Source organism: Scyliorhinus torazame, chromosome 13, assembly GCF_047496885.1.
Source record: "Scyliorhinus torazame isolate Kashiwa2021f chromosome 13, sScyTor2.1, whole genome shotgun sequence".
Classification (NCBI taxonomy): Eukaryota; Metazoa; Chordata; class Chondrichthyes; order Carcharhiniformes; family Scyliorhinidae; genus Scyliorhinus; species Scyliorhinus torazame.
The window spans coordinates 163,785,009-163,803,477 of NC_092719.1; the positions used below are offsets into that span (position 1 = coordinate 163,785,009).

The window sequence follows — 18,469 nt, forward strand, 5'->3', positions numbered from 1 at the left end:
TTCTCAAGGCTACTCTTTTCTTGGTAAATCTTGGGAACGCTCTTAGATTCAGATTATGGACATTGCACAGAATAAAGCAACGCATTGAAAAACTTCAAGGAATTTAACTTGAAGATGTTGATGAATCAAAGTTAATTGAGCCAGATTTCGCTTAAAGCACTGCCATGTATGGTTACATTTTAAAGAACGTGTATGTTGTATCAGTTGAGGTAGCTTCCCTTGAAACATCTGACATCTGAGTGGGGGAGATGGTGGGAGGGAGATTCTTTCACTTTTTCAGAGAAGGTCAAAGTGATCATAATTGCTGATTAAAGATTTGTCTTCACTATTGTTATTTTTCTCAGAGAAACACAACTAAAGCTGGAATTATACAACACCATGGGCTCGATTCTCCGGGCCCCCAGCCATGTGTTTCTCTGTGGTGTACTGTTCACTGGTGGCAGTATTCTATCTTCCCACTGCTTGTCAATCGGATTTCCCATTGAAACCAACCAACGACGCTGGGAACCCCACAGACGTGCGCTACCGGTGGGAAAGGTGAATCACTGTGAACAGGGAATTCCGGCCCATAAGTCTGCAGCCAGTAACTGTGGAGTGCAATGCATGACACCAGCAAATCCACAACTATATTACAAGCAGTTTCAAGAAGTTGTCAGCCACGGAAGAATTTTACATGTATGTGTTTACATGCATTCATTAAGCTCTGCTTCCAAGTCCAATTTTATAGCATCTGTTTCTTTTGTAATATGAAGGAGACTGAATGCCATTTTTATAAAGAGATCCCATGGGGCATCTAAGCACGTTTAAAACCTGGCTTGACACCACACCAGAATTATATCCCACTCAATATGAAACTCAAATGAAATGAGACAGCCATGTGGAAGTGGTCTAATGCCCTTTGGCTTTAGTGCACTCAAGAGTCAGTTCAAGATATGAATTTCAGTTGTATATTAGACCAACCACTGCATTGCAGAGTGCTTCGTTATAACATGAATGATTTCAAGACATTTCTGAGAACTGTGATAGCACAATGTAAGTAGATGTCCTAGTACTTCCAGCTTTGTGTTGATGCACAACCAAAACCTTCACAATATAAAAATGGAGCTATAATTTCAGCTAAATCACTGTAGCACCAATCAGATAGTCCCCTGCTTTGATTGAACTATCCAGTTGAGGAAGAGTGAGGCCTGCAGACTTCATGCAATGCTGCGGCAATTCTTAGCTTTAAAATACGCATGGATTTGTGTAACTGCAAACATAAATATATCTTAATTCACTTGATAACAGTGAAAGCATAAAGATCACAATCTCAGATTGACTGTTGCCTCACTTTTTTTTATGGTTACTGCTTTCTATTTTGAAACAATGTTTCTTCCTAAGTTTCAACGTTGAAAATCAAGCAGAAACTTTAATGATCCATTAATTGTAATGAACAGATTAACGTCGGAATTCAGTTTCTGGTCATTTTTTTGTTTAGTCATTGGTGCAAATGGAGACTTTGACTGCATCTGACTTCAAGGTCTTTAATTAAGAAATAGCATTTACAGAAGTAACACACAATGACAACAAGTACATTTAAAATCAATTTCTGGGAAATTCCATACTCAATGTATGGAATATCACTTAGACTGCTTGGGGTCTAATATTTCACCTTTATTGTTGTAAGCATCTTCTCCTTTTCTTGTCCTATGTCTGGTGCTGAAGAAGAAATAGGTTTAGATTAAATTAATTCCATGGATTAAAGATATTGTGATTTGGGTGTTTTTGACCAGCCAGAGATTTCAAAAATGAATTTAAAGATGAAATACAATCTGGTAGTGGATTTCCTTAGTCTGATTAAAATCATTTGAGGTCAAATGAAGAAACATCTTGAGCAGAAGTTAGTCCAAGATTAAAATATAAAGTGCACAGATCAAAAGATTAACCATGCCATAATAAAGCTGAGTCAAATGCATAGATGGAAGGGGGGGAAAAGCACTTGGCAAAATGGTTCTTAGTTACTTATGTATAGACCCTATTCACTACAGATACTGAAGTATTGCATTGTGAAGCGCCGACATTTTTCTAACAACTACATGTGATAGTAACCACGATGTATATTTCAAGTATATACAAACCAAACTTTTCCGATACTACTCTGTGTTGATTTCAGTCATTGGGCAAAATGTAAATCATTTGTGATGAAATAAATATTAAAATATTACATTTGTGTCTTTGTACTCTTTAAAAAACATGGTTATTGTGGTGTTAATATCATTGTAATGTCAGATATTATTTTTTAACAATGTGCAACTTTTGGGTTGGTCAAAGTGTTTATTGAGTTAATTGTCACTAGTGGGCCAGCAATGGTTACATAAAAATAAGGAAGTGCTAGCCGAGCAATACTAGATCTTGTCCATTGTGGGTGAAGGGAATAGCAATGTGATTTTAGTAACAATACAGATGGTGTTATGGCAAGATGCAAAGAGCAAATTGGAATTGGTACTAGTGTGTCAAAAACACTTTTTGTATTTCACAGGTAGATTCTAATTTGATGTAGTTTACAGCGCTACAAATGATTTATTCTTAATCAGGAATCCTGACATTTCCATCTCTGAAACTTGAGCTAAAGTAGAAATGTTATGTCTTTAATTTCCCACATCATGCACGCCTGAGTGAAATAGTGCCCGAGGAGCACGTATCACGTCAGATTAATGGGAGAGGAGATTAGATGATCACGATCTGAGCTGGTTCATCTTTTAAATCGCTTTCTTCCGACCTTTGGTTGGGGGTTGTGCTCATGTTGAATATTGGGTTCAGACACTGAAATAAGCATCATTTAAAATGTTCCACATTTCCCATTGTATGTCTGAAAACAAAATCTGATATCTAATACATGACTGCATTGTTGTCCCCTGGCGAATCTCTGTTGCTACCAAAAAATAAATCGATGCGAATGGCATCTTATCTCAGCTTCTCCGTGTATTCTTATCCATTTTATAGATGTGTGCATGATCGTAGACCAGCCTTGTTTTCAACTCTGCCATCAATAATCCGAAAATGGATGTCCTGTATAATTTCAACTAGTATGCAAAGGAATGGTAAATGGCAGGCGATTTCAGAAAATCTTGGGCAAATTCGCAATTCCCCTCAGTCTTCCCTTGCTGTTAACACATAAATTGGTAACTGTTTAGTGACTTTTTAAAAAATCAAACAACCAGTTAATAAACGAGCACCTCAAGAAACTGTTCGATGTTATGGTAAACAGAAACTTCACAAAACGCCATCTGTAGCGCCTCTCTTGTAATGGTAATTGATTGTAAGTAATTAATTCATACATCCAGGAAAACGTGTCCCATTAAAACAAGCTTCGAACACACTTTTTACTCGATTGCATTAAAACAAATGGTTCATTATTCAATTTACACAAATCACCACTTAATTGCAGATGTTATTAAACACATGAACACATCCACTTCTTCACACAGAATCCAATTCCAAATAGGCACTTCAGTTTTCCTCCTATCCGCGCTGTTTATGCTTTGAGAACACAAGTGGTGCAGTCGGGTTAGAGATGGATAAGCTGGTGGTGCACTGATCTAACACTGGTGGTGCACTGATCTAACACTGCTGGAGAAACGTGCCAGATAGTAGACTTAGCTTCACTCACTGATTTCAAAACTTTCCAAATAAAGTTGTGGGTTTAGAAACTGGTTAGATAATGGACACACTGCCTTCATTCATGCTTCTCAGACAAAACTAGAGTTAGAAAAACTGTCAGGAAGTAGATGTTTGTGATTTGCTGAAAAAAGTATTAGAAAACTTTGGAAACAATCTCGTTATCTTGCTGGCTCCAATTTGTATACCCAGCCTTGCTGGAGTTCTTGCACGTGTGGGCGCTATCATAATTTACGTTTGTTTTAGTCACTTTTTACCGTCTAAACGCAATATCTAAACTATATTTCGGCTATGTTTAACAATAAAAAGAGGGCAATTGTTGATATAGGTGGATAATGCGAAAGGTTCACACAATAAGAAATCAAGTTAAAGCTATATACGTTCGATTTTAAATTGCTATTCTTGATGGGTTGATTTAGGTATTTAATTTCAACAGTTTAAATTAACCCCAACCAATGAGTTTAAGGATCTATAGATTCTCGGGTTCCTGACGGACCTTTTGCAGAAAACAGAAATACGCAGTGCGTAAGCTGTAATCATTTTTTAAATATCAATTCGATTAAAGTTCATCTGAGTAGCATTTTAAATCAGTGTTGAATTCCCACTTTCAAATTATGCCCGTAACTTTGCAGCAGCCCGTAACTTTGCAGCAGCAGCTTGCGAATTTGAAAAGGTTTTTGCTGTACCCAACTGGACTAGGCTCACTCAAAATGTAAATTGTGCTTGAGTTAATATTGGCGATGTTAATACTGGGGCTGTCTCCGTTAGCAGTGGTGCTGAACTTTCTCCATTGCCGCTCAAGCCTTTACCTGACCAGAGATAGATCTCAGATCAAAGTTTTGTGATTTATTTTCCCGATATGTTTCCAAAGTGAAAAACAAATAATTCAACATATTACACGGACAGAAAGAACGAAGATTTGGGTTTACATAGCGGTTTACAGGACCACGCATTTCAATGCTCCTTAGAGCCAGTGAAGCGCTTTCTGAAGTGGCTTCACTGTTGCAATGTGCCCGCCTTCTCAACCTGTCCCTCGCCTGAGGTGTGGTGATCCTCAGGTTAAATTACCACCAGTCAGCCCTCTCCCCTCAAAGGGGAAAGGAGCCGGTGGTCATCTGCGACTATACCTTTACCTCATGTGGAAAAACTACTGCTGCATATTTGCACAGCAAACTCCCACCAATAGCAATTTGATGATGGTCAGATCATTTGTTTTGTGAAGTTGATTGAGGGATGAATATTGGCCAGGACGTTGGGGATAAAGTCCCTGGCTAATGTTGGAGGATTTTTCACACCCACTAGAGCAAGTCCATGTAGTTGGCCTTAACATCTCACCTGAAGGCTGTATCTCCAACGGTGGTGTGGGGGTGGCAAATTCTGTTGGACCAATTTAATAAAGTTTCAATTTATAAACTAAAACATTTATTGTAGTCGGGGGGGACGGGAACACGGGGGGGGGGGGGGGGGGTACATTTAGCTCAATTGCCTAGTTGATGAAGCATAGGGAGGCCAAGAGTGCAGGTTCAATTCTCCTTCAGGCTGAGGTTACTCATGGTCTTCTCAAGCTGACCCGTGGTGCAGTTATCCTCGGGTTAAATCACCACCAGTCAGCTCTCCAATGGTCACCTGGGACAGTGGCGATTTTACTTGACCTCCAACAGTACAGCACTCCCTCAGTACACCTTCATATTTTGCGGTCAGGAGTGAAATTTGAACTCAGAACCTAGTGACTCTTCGAGTGTGCTACCAATTCTTTTGGGCCAATTTATAAACTGAAACATTTATTGTAGTCAGTGAGAGAGTGTGACGAGAGGCTGCTCTTCCACATCTCCCAACGCCTGGGCAGCAGTACCATAAGTGGAAGCTTCTAACTAAGAAAGGTGGCTTGAGCCGGTTATTGAGGCAGGAGACACAAGCCAAACAGCTATAATCTCTTTTTAAAAGGTGTTCAATATTCAAAAACTGAGAACCCGAGATATGGAAATGAAATGTTAAACTACTAAATGCTCAATTATTGATCAAACAGGGCACTCGTGAGTTGGGAATCAATCCAGCACGGACATTAAATATACCAATTAAACACTTTACGTGACTGTTTAAATGTATGAGATGAGCGAGTTTGGGACTCTTTAATCCAGTCAAGCCATTTATCATACTCTGAAGATCTAACACAGGGTTCCTTTATATAATCAACAATGAAATAATACCCAAAACTAGTACTTATATTCACCATAGAAAGAAGTAAGCCCATATAGAATTAAAGTGCTAGTGGTTATTTGGCATCAGTTCTCAGACCTGTAGCTGTTGATGTTGTTTAGTGCTCGAGATTATCTGAATATTAAGGAGCTCGGTGCGCTTGAAAACTTAATTTTCTTCAACAATTGACAGAGAACAAACTGGTACCCATCTAATCAAAGATACTACTTTGTGAAGTGATTACTTATAGATCTTCCCGTATGTTGTCATTAATAACACTCAATGCAGCATCATCGGCTGGTTGCAAAAGACAGTTTAACATCAATCCAATTTCCAATCCTAACTAGAAAACATCGATCCATTCTGAAATTATTTATACAGTGTACTGTATCAGGGATTTTATAAACGGACTCCGTGACAGATCTATATGTTGGATCAGATGTATCCCTTAAAAAGTTAGGAGTCAGGTGTTTTCTTTAACCACTGCAGAGCGTTTTGTGCACTTGTTATGGTCCCACAAGTTAATTCAGATGGGATCATGCACACCACATGAGATTTCTAATACTTTGTCGGGGTATGAAGCACGAGCTGTGGATGATTTAATTCAAACCTGTCCACAATCACACTTCCATCTCACTAAAATCCCAGGCTGCCTCTCGCTGACTATAAACGAATCATTAAATGTTTTCAGCTGGTAGGCAACGCTATAACACTAATGATATATTTTGATATATCAGAAAAAAACAATTTTAGAACACGACGATGTGAATGTTGTCTCATTTTGCTGGTAGAGTTTCCTATAGTTCCATACAGTGTAGCACCATGCCTCGTTTCAAAAGGATGAGTCACATAAATTGACTTAATGTTGGAGCTATATTTTGGATCAGCGTTTTGTGAATTGAACATAATTCATTTATTTTGAGCTGGAAATTGCATGCATTGGGATATTGCATTGGGGTCAATCCTAAATCATCTTCCATATTAAGTACCCCAGGCCATTTTCATATTTAAGCAATTCGGTCACAGGAGATACTTCTATGGTATCTTCTGGTGGGATTTAGTTATATGATGGCACACGTTACTGCCTGCTCAGTTGCGAAACTCAAATAATCATCACAATGTTTCTGCCAGTCCTCTAGTGTTCGATCATGTTTAGACCAATTTGATCAGATTGGATTTCATCTAGAATGGAATTAATAATATCCCTTTGTTCCTGAGAGTCGCTTGCGCTACATTTCCAGGTACCATCGCGTGAATCACCCATTGGAATTCCGTTTGTGGAGGGGTTCACTGCACACTGGAGAACAAGCACTTTATTTGGTTCAATCAAAATAGTTGGAGCACAAGCACGAGAATGATATCAGCACGGAACATTTGCAGTGCTGTTATTCACCTTTATTTGTTTCTCTAATCTCTCTGGTGCTTGCCACCACTTTATAAAACAAGTTACGGACGAGCAGCCTAGAGTTTGCTCTCAGCCCTGCTGTTAAAGCTCAATTAACTCGGGTTGAGGATTCTCCAAACCTATGGATTGAGAGCAAAATGTGCATCAGGCCAGCGCCGCAGAGTTAACACCCAAGCAGGCTGTTCCTTACACGTGTCTGTTAACAGGCTCCATGGAGTGAGATTAGGCTGCCAATTTCCAAATTATTAGACCAAAAAGATGAATCTTGGAAATAGCTGCCTCTGTAACACGGGGAAGCCTGCGAACTGGATTCGGTGCAGTTTTTGCAAAATTAGCTAGTTTTCAAGCACAGCTTTCGAGGTAAAAATGCTTATTCTTAATTTATACATTCTTGTAATAAAATGGCTTTGATGTGACTCAAAAAAACGGAATAATGGTTCATATGTGTATCAGGTGTAAATGTATGGGTGTAAATGTATGCGTTCCCACTTCTATTTCGATCCGTCATACTTTAGCTAGAGTTAGTGAAGTTTTTAATGCTCCGAAGACCAAATAAAATACTATATTCATTTAGTATTTTCCGGATTATAGACAAGGAGCAGCATTAATTCCTTTAAAAAAAAACTATGATTCTGTAAACAAGTTGGAGAGGGGCCTCAAGATCGCCCAAGACATCAATTCTACTTGTGAAGATATTGTTTACATGTGATTTGATATATGTTTTAATCTGCTTCCGCGCAGAGTTAACGGGCTGCAATGCTCGGTGCCACACTTTACTGACAGCTCTCTATGGAAAGCAGCGCGGCATCTTTTTCACCAAATGACAAAGAAGCCGTTCAGTCGCAGACCCGATAGCTCCATGGAGAAGATACGTGTTCCTCACTTCCAACTTCCAATCCTCTGGAGAGTCATTGTGTATTAGACCAGAAAGTTGAAGAGATCAGATTAATACTAATGTGACAGAGGCTGAGTGGGTGATAACTAATACCACAACTTATACAAATTCAAAGAGGAAGACGGGGACAAAATATTTTTGTAATTCTTGAAATAGTTACAAGTGCTATTTATGTCCAATACATGGAGGCACTGCTGTCTATTCCACACCTATCTTCAGACGCATTGCCTTGACACCCCCACGTTATGGTTTAGGTAATGCAATCTATCAGTGGGCCCTAAATCATTGTATTGAAATTTTATTATATTAAAATGAATACTGAATTCGCGATCACCCCCTCCCGCCCCCGCCCCCCGTGATGAAGGTCCGGGTCACGAAACCTCAACTCCTTCCATCTCTCCTTTTGTTTCAGAATTCCAGCATCTGCGTGGGTTTTCTTTCTATCGCTCAGTGGCGGAACCCTGGCTACTGGGACCAGAAGTCATTGAGTGGATGGCCTGTTGGTTACCCTGCGTTGTCAGCTACTTAGTGTTCGAAATGTGCAAGGAAAGACCATCCAGCATTTAGGATTTCTCACGCCCATGTCGGTACTTTCTACAGCTTAACCACACGTCAGCACGTAATTAAGTGTAAAAGAGAAACATTTTGTTTACACACGGATTTGTTTACTCCATCCTTGGAGAATCCGTCAGGTTTCATTCCGGAATGCTCGTGGAGATCAAACAATTGATCACGGGGTAGGTGCAGCGGCCACGTTCAACAGTGGCAGTGGTGCAAGATAACAGAGTTACTGTATAACCGAGAACTGATGTTGTTAGCAGTGTTCTGGAAAGGGTACATGGACCGCACCTGCTGCTCCTCCAATGGTAACAGACTGCGTTCAATGAGCTCCCCTCCATGCAGGAGAATAACATTGACCCTCACGCCCGTACATCTAAACTCTGGGCTGCACGCTGACAAAGAGCCAGAGCTTCTATATGGTACAAAAAAAAACAGACTTGTAGCCTGCCAACCGCACATAGTGAAAGTTTAGCAAAAACAAATCAGACGGATCAAATCATGCTACATGTAAAGACAGGAAGTGGCAATATTGGGGGACAATATTCAACTGGGAGCGGGGGAATGTAAGATCATATTGAGTAGCCAAGTGGATGCTAAGAAATGTAAGACAATGGAAAGGAAAAGAGTAGCTTAAAGAGTGTGAAGTCTGCAAATATCTCTGATGGATAAAGCACAATAATGGTTTCACTTTCCGACTGGTTTGAATCACATGAAATTGATTTTGTACTGTACTACATGAGCTCCGCCTTACACCTACAGCCAGCGCGGAGACAGAAAATATTGATAAATAATAGCTAAGCTATTGAATGTAAAGGTCGCGAATTCCTACTGTCTCGCTGAACTCGGCTTCGTCGAAATTGATTGAATAGTTCTATCTGTCTTCATTGTAATTGTATTTGCAGTAACAATGGGCAAGGTCAATCAACCAAAGCAATGGGCCTGCGGACGCCCCATCCTTAAAAATCAAATACTGTAGAAGCAAACAAAAGTTGTGTGTATTTTGTTTACGTATTATTAACATACACCTCACATCTCGGGCCGTAAGAATTTACCCGATTATCTTAAATTTGCATTTTGGCACAATTCGCATTGAAACAGTTTTGTACTCACTATTAAAAGTGCACTGATGGCGGGTACTGAAGTTGCTTAATTAATTGACGTGGTAAAAGTACACAATCCGTGTAGTCCAACATCGTTGTTGAACAAACTGTAATTGGAATAGAGAGAGATTCATTAACATTAACTGACATGGGGTGGAATAGAGTTTCCAATCCTCGTATGAATACGATGCAGGTGTGGATTTCTACACAATGAACATGTTGGTGGTTGCTTCTTCCTACAATCCCATCAAACCTGCCCCGGGACCGAGACTCCAGTTTCAACACCAGTTACTATACACTTTCACCCAATCTGTTAGCAAGCATGTTTTCCCCATGTGCAGCCTCCAGTGGGACACCTTGTCAACTTTAGTTCAGTAATAGTACTCTCGTCCCTGAGTCAGAAGGCCCTATATTCAAGTCCCACTCTGACACTTGAGAACATAGTCCAGGCAGTTAGCTCAATAAGGTGGTAAGGGCCCAATCTTCTGAGGAACCGCTCAAGCGAGGACCTCTCTGCCCTTTCAGATAGATGTTAAATATTCTACTGGACACGCCAACATCCCTCAACCAACACCTAAATCATGTGATCTGGTCATTTATCACATTGCTGTTTGAGCTGCTACTGCATACATTACAACAGTGACCACACTTCATTGACGTTTTAGCGCTTTGGGGCATCCTGAACGGCGCTATATAAATGCAAGCTATTTCTTTACAATCATATATGTCCAACACTAAGTTAACGCAACCACTGCAGCCGTTGTTTGAATAAAACGAAGAACTGGACTTGTCAATAAACCTGTTTCCCCGAATTATTCCAAATATCGCATGGCCGAAGGACGAGACTTTTGTCAAAATAGACGTCGGTTGAGAAGAATTGTTAGTTGTGTCTTTTCCCCTCACGACGAGCACGTCAAGTTGGGCATTTGCTTTAAAATGACGAAGTTGTGAGACTCATGGGTTTAACCTCATCAGTCACCCGTTAGACACCATTTAATGTAGGTTCTGAAAGTGTAATAAAGTTTATCAGGACAATGTCGAGGTAAGGACATGAAATAGAACAGGGCCTTTGCGACTGAAATAAATCCATACTTTAAAAAAAAAATCAGGAATAGGATTGCATCAACTACGACATTATGTCCGCGTTTTTTTGGGAAATTCCTGTGGTCCTTTTCCGGCCCTTTTGCTGCTCTTTGCCAGGACCAGTCTAATGCTCTGCAGGAATTTACAATTCTAATACAGAACAAACAACCCGCCCCTTAAATTAGTGCAACAGAAAGAGAAAAGGGTCAGACAGCTTCGCTGATTAAATGTTAACCCATGGAGTGCTACTGCAACATTGCTGCAATCACATTCCACAAGTAGTGCAGCTACATTGCGCTTAAATACAGCTCGGCAGCCAATTCTCTCCCTCTCCTCAGCACCGTTTGGTTAGGCTCTTTAAAAATGAATTGCCTCCAAAGTTTTAAAAATGGGGCTGCACTGTTATGCAGACACTGCGGCGGTATCGCACACAATGGTGTCAAACGCAATTAATGAAGCATCGGTTTCTTTCAAAGCGCACTCCAGTTAAACGCAACCAACGCAGAAGTTAGCAGGAAATGCAGCACACCATAACATGGGCAGTGGCAATATTTGTACGGCACCTCAGTCTATTTATTTGCTGTTCTCAGAATAAGGGATACAATCTGAGGAATGTTTCCAACCCGCAGTTCCTTTATGGGTTCTGTTGTGTCTATTTATTTCAGTGGAGCACTTGTCCTTCGAAAGGAATGTATCCCATGCCCATTGTACTTTAAACCCCGAAACCGCTTTATTCACTTTCTTGCTGTATCTTAAATCGCATCCGGTCAGTAATATCAAATAAGGCATTGCACAGGGCGGAAGGAATTTAGAAATGGATTTGCTTTTATGAAAATGTTAAAACGACCACGAGCAAGTAAGCTCACACGCTGATAGTCCGAAGATCATTTGTTAGGCTCTTTTCAAGATCACTTTTGATGCTGCCTCCCTCTCCAGCCCTTTTTTTCCCTCTTGCTCCAGCCTCAATCAATGCTGCGATAATAATTTGTTGTGATTCTCAGGTGAAACCGTCTGCAAACAGGAGAATTAAAACGGCCCAAATGAACAGGCACTTGGCCATTGTGGAGAGAACACAAAAGTTTCGGGAGTAAATTCCAGAAACTTTCTTTTAAAAAAAAGCCTTGTTAAAAAAAAAGGAGTCTTTTCATTGCTCGCTTTTACCTCTGGCTAGGCGCAGTCTTTTTTCTTAGGCTCCTAATCCGCATCGTAACGCGCGTTTTTTTTTCTCTCTCTAACAGAAAAAAAGAACACAAAACCGGGTTCCACGCGGTGCTTTAGTGGCTAACATTGAAAGGGCCGCTTTACAAGGGCACAACAGTATGAATCGCTTTGGAAAATTGGCTGCTCTGAATAGGTGAAGAAGGAAAACGTTTAAGCGGGTCCCGGGGAGATTCTGAGATTGCAATCTGCTATTGCCACAGGTGGAATCTAGATTTAGCCCCTTTATCTATACAAATAGTAAGTACTGAATCAAAAAGAAATGCATCTTTTTAACTTTAGTTTTTTTTTCGAAAAAAAGGGACAAGTTTTAGCTGCACGCCGCATCGCCACTCAGTGGAAAGTAAATGGGGAGATAATTTTACTCAGGAAACCGCCTTCAAAATCTACGCTTTACGGTGCAGAGCGTGCACTTTAATGTACCAGAATAATCCACAATGTTATCTTTGCGGTTTTCATTCTTGCAACTTTCGCTGGGAATTGGGCTGGTGGGGGAGGATGTTCCGGATGAATAAAAGTCAATTGTTTTGCAAGCGTTCATGGGTCTGTCTGCACCGTGCATTCTATTAGAAACGCTTCATTTATTATTCACTAAAGATTTTTTTCTCTCTCTCTCTCCCTCAAGTCCTACCCGGAGCTTGAGTGCCGAGACTGAGTTCAGATGAATGTCTCCTTATTTAAAAAAAAACAATTTTGGAAAAGGATCCTTTCTGTAAAGTAGTCGCAATAATGAATAATGAGGCTGCGATATTCAATCTGCTTGTGTTCTTTTCTTTTAAAAAAAAGGTAGCCCACGAGCAATGTAAACAGACCTAACGATACATTAAAGCATATTAAATGCACAATTATTTTTTCATACCCTCACAGCCACTTCGCCCACGAGCATTGTGGGTGCTGGTGGGAGATTGGAATGGGCTGATGCTATTTGGATGTCACCTTGCTAAGTGACTTCATGTGATGTCAGCTAAATGCAACAGACAGTGATCTCACACTGATGAGGATGTGTGCGATCGAAATGTGACAGTATAGCCACACGCAGTCCTTGGATAATCTTCTCCGCTCTCTAGTAAATGTAGAACCCGTTAGGAATAGACGGTGGCGTCTGGCACATCACTCCTCAGTAAGTTAGTAATCGGAATTTCCAGTATCAAACTGGTGGCTTGCGCTTACAGTATTGCTTTTAAAATCTATCAGCAAAGATTTTCGCTGTCCTTATAATTCGGTCTTTTGTGCTGCTTAATGAGCATTAATCTGGTGCCCCTCGGTGCCCTTGTTCATGGAGATGTTGATTTGAATGTTAATGGGTGACATGCCAAACGCAAGGTGCTTATTAAATTGATGTGTGTCTTGGCTTTCCTGGAATGCAGGGGGAGATCAGAGCGGCTCTAGTCAGCGGCTGCTCACACCAAGTCCTGGGATGGCAAGCTCTGGTCACTTGGAGACAGTTGTGTCCTGTCCCAGGCAAGCAGCAAGGAATGGAGCCTCCGCCACGACCTGCAATGGAGCTACCCCAAAGGCACTGGCCTTTTCCATCGAAAGAATCATGGCCAAAACCTCAGAACCAAGGAGCCATACTGAACAAAGGCAAAGCTTGGAAAAAGCAGAAGGCAAAAAAGTTGGAAAGCTATGCTCTCCTGTCCCGTGTATGCTTCCTCTCCAACCATTTCCTTATGACTTGCAAGCTAAAGCTCTCTTGAACTATTCTGAGGTTTGGAAGACTAACCTGAGGGGGTCACTTTGTACTTCTGCGGCAATGTGCAAATCAAACTGTGGGATGTGCTGCAAAACTGACTTAACTCTAGGCCCTTCTATGATGACCACTAACAGGCTGATCAAGCCCCAAGTCATAAACCAAACGGTCGCTATGCCTGCCAACGGTTCTCTCTATTACTTCAACTACCTGGACACGACCTACCACCCTTCAGAGTTGCTTCATGGACATCACATCTTCCCATCTCACATCCTGGGCTCTCAGCCGCCCTCCTCTCTTTCTGCTCACCAGAAACTCCTTTTGTTGGAAAACGCTAAATTTGCCAGTTTGGCTGCAGAGAAATACCCAACGCCACAATTTCCTCACAAAGAACGTATCCCGGGACAGCTGGACCAAGTGATCAAAGAAAACAGCAACTTTCCAGTCGAAAAGAATGTAATAAAAAATCATCAAAAACTGAGCAACACCTCAAATGATGGCAAACCCAAAAACTTTACCTGCGAAGTCTGCGGCAAGGTAAGGCGAAGATTTTTTAAAAAGCAATTCTATCACAATATGTTTTTTTTAACCGTCCCTCGTGAGAGAGAGAAAATAGATAGATCGACACAAACGGTGCGGTTCCAAAACAAATTACATGCTCGTGTTTATTCTTTTTCCTTCCCTTTTCCAGGTTTTTAATGCCCATTATAACTTAACACGTCACATGCCAGTTCACACTGGAGCCAGACCGTTTGTGTGTAAGGTCTGTGGGAAAGGTTTTCGACAGGCTAGTACCCTGTGCAGACATAAAATAATCCACACACAGGTACGTGCTCGCATCTTCCCATTATCCAGCAATCTTTAACAGCAAACAATTTACTAATGAGCTTATTAGTCGCTTTCTGATCTGCATTCAGTCGAATTGGGTAACAGCATTCGCGCTGTATACAGACAATGCCCTCGTTCCTAGTTAAAAAGTATCAGCTCCCGTTTCAGCTTTTAAGCTACTTTTTGAAATCCCCATTTAAATTGTTTAAATGTAGTACACCAGTTTTTTTATCCCCCTTGGAGTTCAAATTCGCACCTGCCTTTTGTGTCTTTTGGCTGAATGACTACCTCCGAGCAATTTATTTCTGCTTAACTATGTTGATCCGACCGTCGGCGTTCAAATGATTTCTGCGGTTCATTTGCAGGAGAAACCTCATAAATGCAATCAATGCGGAAAAGCTTTTAACCGGAGCTCCACCCTCAATACTCACATTCGCATCCACGCTGGCTACAAACCTTTTGTTTGCGAGTTCTGTGGGAAAGGATTTCACCAAAAAGGTACTTTTCAAAGTAGCGTCTACTTTAATTTGAATTAGTCTTCACACGAGTAGGTATCCATTTGGCTCCGTGAGTCCATCACATTTAACCCTTAGTTTCATGGTCTAGTCTTGCTGGTGTCTGCTGTGAGTGCGTGTCGTTTTCACGGAAATCATTAACGCATTTCTCAACTGATATAACATCCATGATTCAATGTTGCCTCTAAATTTGAGTTCAATCCACTTTCTTTAACGATTTAACATGTATTCAGTGAACCCGAACTAGTTTCATTGGCAAACATTTGCCCCAGTAACTACGGAAAAACTAGGATTGTAGAACCCAGGACTACAGAACCCAGGACTACAGAAATTGTTCGCGGGGTTATGGACGCGTTGTCAAAGTCTAATATCTTTATTTACACTGAAAGCCGTCGGAAGTAACAGTGGCATGAGGAAATGTTTTTTGCAGCATGTCTAGGATATGGCTGCCAGGCTGAATTCAACCTATTTCAAATCGGTCGTGTCATTTTGAACCAACCCTCTTCTAATGTGGCTCCTTAATTTGGGATGTGGGTCAGAAGCTTGACCTCTATCTAATTCCTAATCTGACAGTTTTATGCAGTCCTTACTTGATTGAGATAAAGTTTGACAACTTCTTGACTCCCATACGCGCACACTAACACAAGACTGCCTAATGAACCTTTACTCCTTCTTAACGTAGACATTCCCTCATCTGAAATTAACTTAGTTGTGAACTCCTGACCCTGGTGGTGGTGGTTGGGGGAGGGGGAGGGGGGGGCGAACTTTCACTAACTTCAATTTTCTTCTTCTTTTCCACCAGGAAACTACAAGAATCACAAACTGACCCACAGCGGAGAAAAACAGTTTAAATGTAATATCTGCAACAAAGCGTTCCATCAGGTCTATAATTTAACGTTTCATATGCACACTCACAACGACAAAAAACCCTTCACTTGCGGCACTTGTGGGAAAGGATTTTGCAGGAACTTTGATTTGAAGAAACATATAAGAAAATTACACGATGGTAACTCCGCCACAACCCCGGCAAACGAACGCTCAAGGGCGGGGCAAAGTTAGTTTTATAGACTTCGATTTATGGTTTTTCTCTTTGGGCGGACAATCATTTTGTCAAACATGCATTTTTAAGTATGATCTATATGAGATTTTTCGATGCACTGCAATGCTCTTTACTTCACACACAGTTATGCAACAGTGGACAATTCATAAGATCATCTTTCACACTTGAATTTGTATGTTTAAATGGATCGAATTCTGCTTACAGAAAAAAAAATATCGAGAAGCGACAGCATGTCTTGGTCCTACAATATTCCAAAAGTGTTGTGAATGAATCGTAATGTAAATATCCATGTTAAAATGTTAATTAAATGTCATATCATATTTTTTCTGTATTGTAGTATTTTATATATGAAACTTACCGTGGATTGGTAAATCTGAAATTTTAAAGTATTTGTTAGGACGTTGGTTCGTTTGCATTTCTGTATATTTAGCCCCCTGTTGTAAAAATTGAACGTGTCTCCTTGCAAAATAAAAATAAAGTTTCCAACGATGCGTTTATTTGAATTGCACAGATTCGCCAAGAAATGGAACGATTCAGAAATAAACTATTATTCTGGCCAAGGGCAATGATGCATCAAAGGTGCATCATTTGCTGAAATTTAACAATAACGTTTAATCATACTCTTGATTAAATGCCATGTTTATTCCGAAGTGCATCTTTTCTTTTGCACAAAGCAGGAGAGTTTAGGAAACATCCGGGCTCTTTTGCACTAAATGCGGCAACAGAACGGTTTCAAATAACCTTTTCTTTCGTTACTTTTGCTAACAACCCAATAGTGACACCGATTCAAGTTTATACCGGGGGGAGGGTGTTATCACGTCCCCACGCAAAGCAGATGGGCGAATTCGACGGTTTTAACGTGAAGATGGGTCAGTGGATTTCTTTCCCGTATTTGGTCTCCACTGCCCAAATAAACACCACCGGCCGATTGTGTCTCATCCCTTCAGCATTTCACAATGCTCGCTCGAGACAGAAGTGCGATTTGTAAACATCGACCAGGTTAATTGAATTTGAAGCAAATGTACTCCATCTTTTAAGAGCAAATTAAACGGGAAGCAACGCAAAGGGGGGGGGGGATGCACGGTCACCCGAAGAACAGCTTTAGCAATGTGTACCAAAGTCTGTATCAGAAGTTTAATCAACCAGGCGAAACTGACATTTAAAAATAAATCCAGTTGACTGGCTCGAGGTGGAAACACTTCCATAAAGTTCCAGTGCGCCTTGTCCTGGTGAAGTACCCGAGTGGCGCTTTCAATAACTTCACCATCTTTTAGGGGGCGGGGGAATGTGTACTTTAAAAAAAAGAGGTTTACTGCGAGGCGGCTGGTGCAGCGAGTTTATTACTATTGTTATTATTATTATTATTATTAATGGGCAATTGGGAAATATAAAGCATTCACAGTATTTGCCTATTTATTCATATTTGAAGTAAAATCCAGTGGCGTGAGGATTTAGATTTTGTTCAAGTGGAAAAGTCCCTTCTCGTTTCCCTGTGAATAACCTCAGGCAACTGGCAATTGGAGGCTATTTATTTTCTAGGCGATTGATTACGAAATTACCCAGTTTGTGTAATTGAGCTTTTTATAATGTGCAGATTAAGTGTCTCTTCTCGACCTGCTGTCGGCAACAAATTGCTGTTTTATTTTCAGAGTACATTGATGAAATGATCCCACACTTGATCCGCAGAATATCATCAAACCGAGAGTAGAAAGAGTGCGCTTCCAACAGCGCTGACGGTAATCAGGCAAGCTCTCACAGGAGAAGCCATTTCCATATTAGCCAATTTGATGTAACAGTGGATAATAAAGTACTTAGGGTTTTCAAAAAACTCCTTTTCCCATGTCTCGCTCCTTTTAATACGGGATAATTTATTCTCCCCACGTCTAGACGAACAATATTATTAGTGTATCAACAAAATTCTGATTTCAGCTCAGCTGCGTGCTGTTCACTCTACGCGTCTCAATGAAATTTAAATTAACCGTTAATAGTAAACGGTGAAACTATCCAGGGACTGATTAAAAGGCCAATAATTTGAAGAGAATTGCGTGTACACCTTTTTACAGTTAATTGAGTGGGCTAATCTGAGTGGCTCCGAGACTGGGTTGTAAAGGTACCGTCATGTGCTCTTGCGGGGAATGTGCTATTTTAATTAAAAACGAAACTAAAGCAGCTTGCTAATTATATTAAAGAACCTTGTTCGACACAAAAGTCTCCACTGTGGCTCGATCTATTACTGTGTCCTCCACGTTGATGGTGGAAGT

General features: G+C 40.6%; 1 protein-coding gene across 4 annotated transcripts; it reads left to right on the forward strand.

Moving 5' to 3' along the window:
* Window positions 1-7,522: 7,522 nt before the first annotated feature.
* Window positions 7,523-16,695, forward strand: fezf2 (FEZ family zinc finger 2). 4 transcript variants are annotated; one of them, XM_072472349.1, is made up of 7 exons: window positions 7,523-7,618; window positions 8,566-8,890; window positions 12,136-12,355; window positions 13,483-14,342; window positions 14,497-14,631; window positions 14,999-15,131; window positions 15,951-16,695. In XM_072472349.1, exons 4-7 carry the CDS (start codon window positions 13,533-13,535, stop codon window positions 16,205-16,207), a joined length of 1,335 nt encoding a protein of 444 aa, XP_072328450.1. In that variant the 5' UTR covers window positions 7,523-7,618; window positions 8,566-8,890; window positions 12,136-12,355; window positions 13,483-13,532; the 3' UTR covers window positions 16,208-16,695. The 4 variants fall into 4 exon arrangements, with proteins under 4 accessions (XP_072328450.1, XP_072328452.1, XP_072328451.1 ...); XM_072472351.1 differs by lacking the exon at window positions 8,566-8,890 and having other exon boundaries at window positions 7,547-7,618; XM_072472350.1 differs by lacking the exons at window positions 7,523-7,618; window positions 8,566-8,890 and adding an exon at window positions 11,405-11,451.
* The last annotated feature ends 1,774 nt before the right edge of the window (window positions 16,696-18,469 follow it).

Bases quoted from the DNA above. Each gene is read 5' to 3' on its own strand.
- fezf2 (XM_072472349.1), top strand. From the start codon at position 13,533: ATGGCAAGCTCTGGTCACTTGGAGACAGTTGTGTCCTGTCCCAGGCAA. The intron at 14,632-14,998 runs GTACGTGCTCGC...GTTCATTTGCAG, and splicing joins ATAAAATAATCCACACACAG to GAGAAACCTCATAAATGCAA. The intron at 15,132-15,950 runs GTACTTTTCAAA...CTTTTCCACCAG, and splicing joins GAAAGGATTTCACCAAAAAG to GAAACTACAAGAATCACAAA.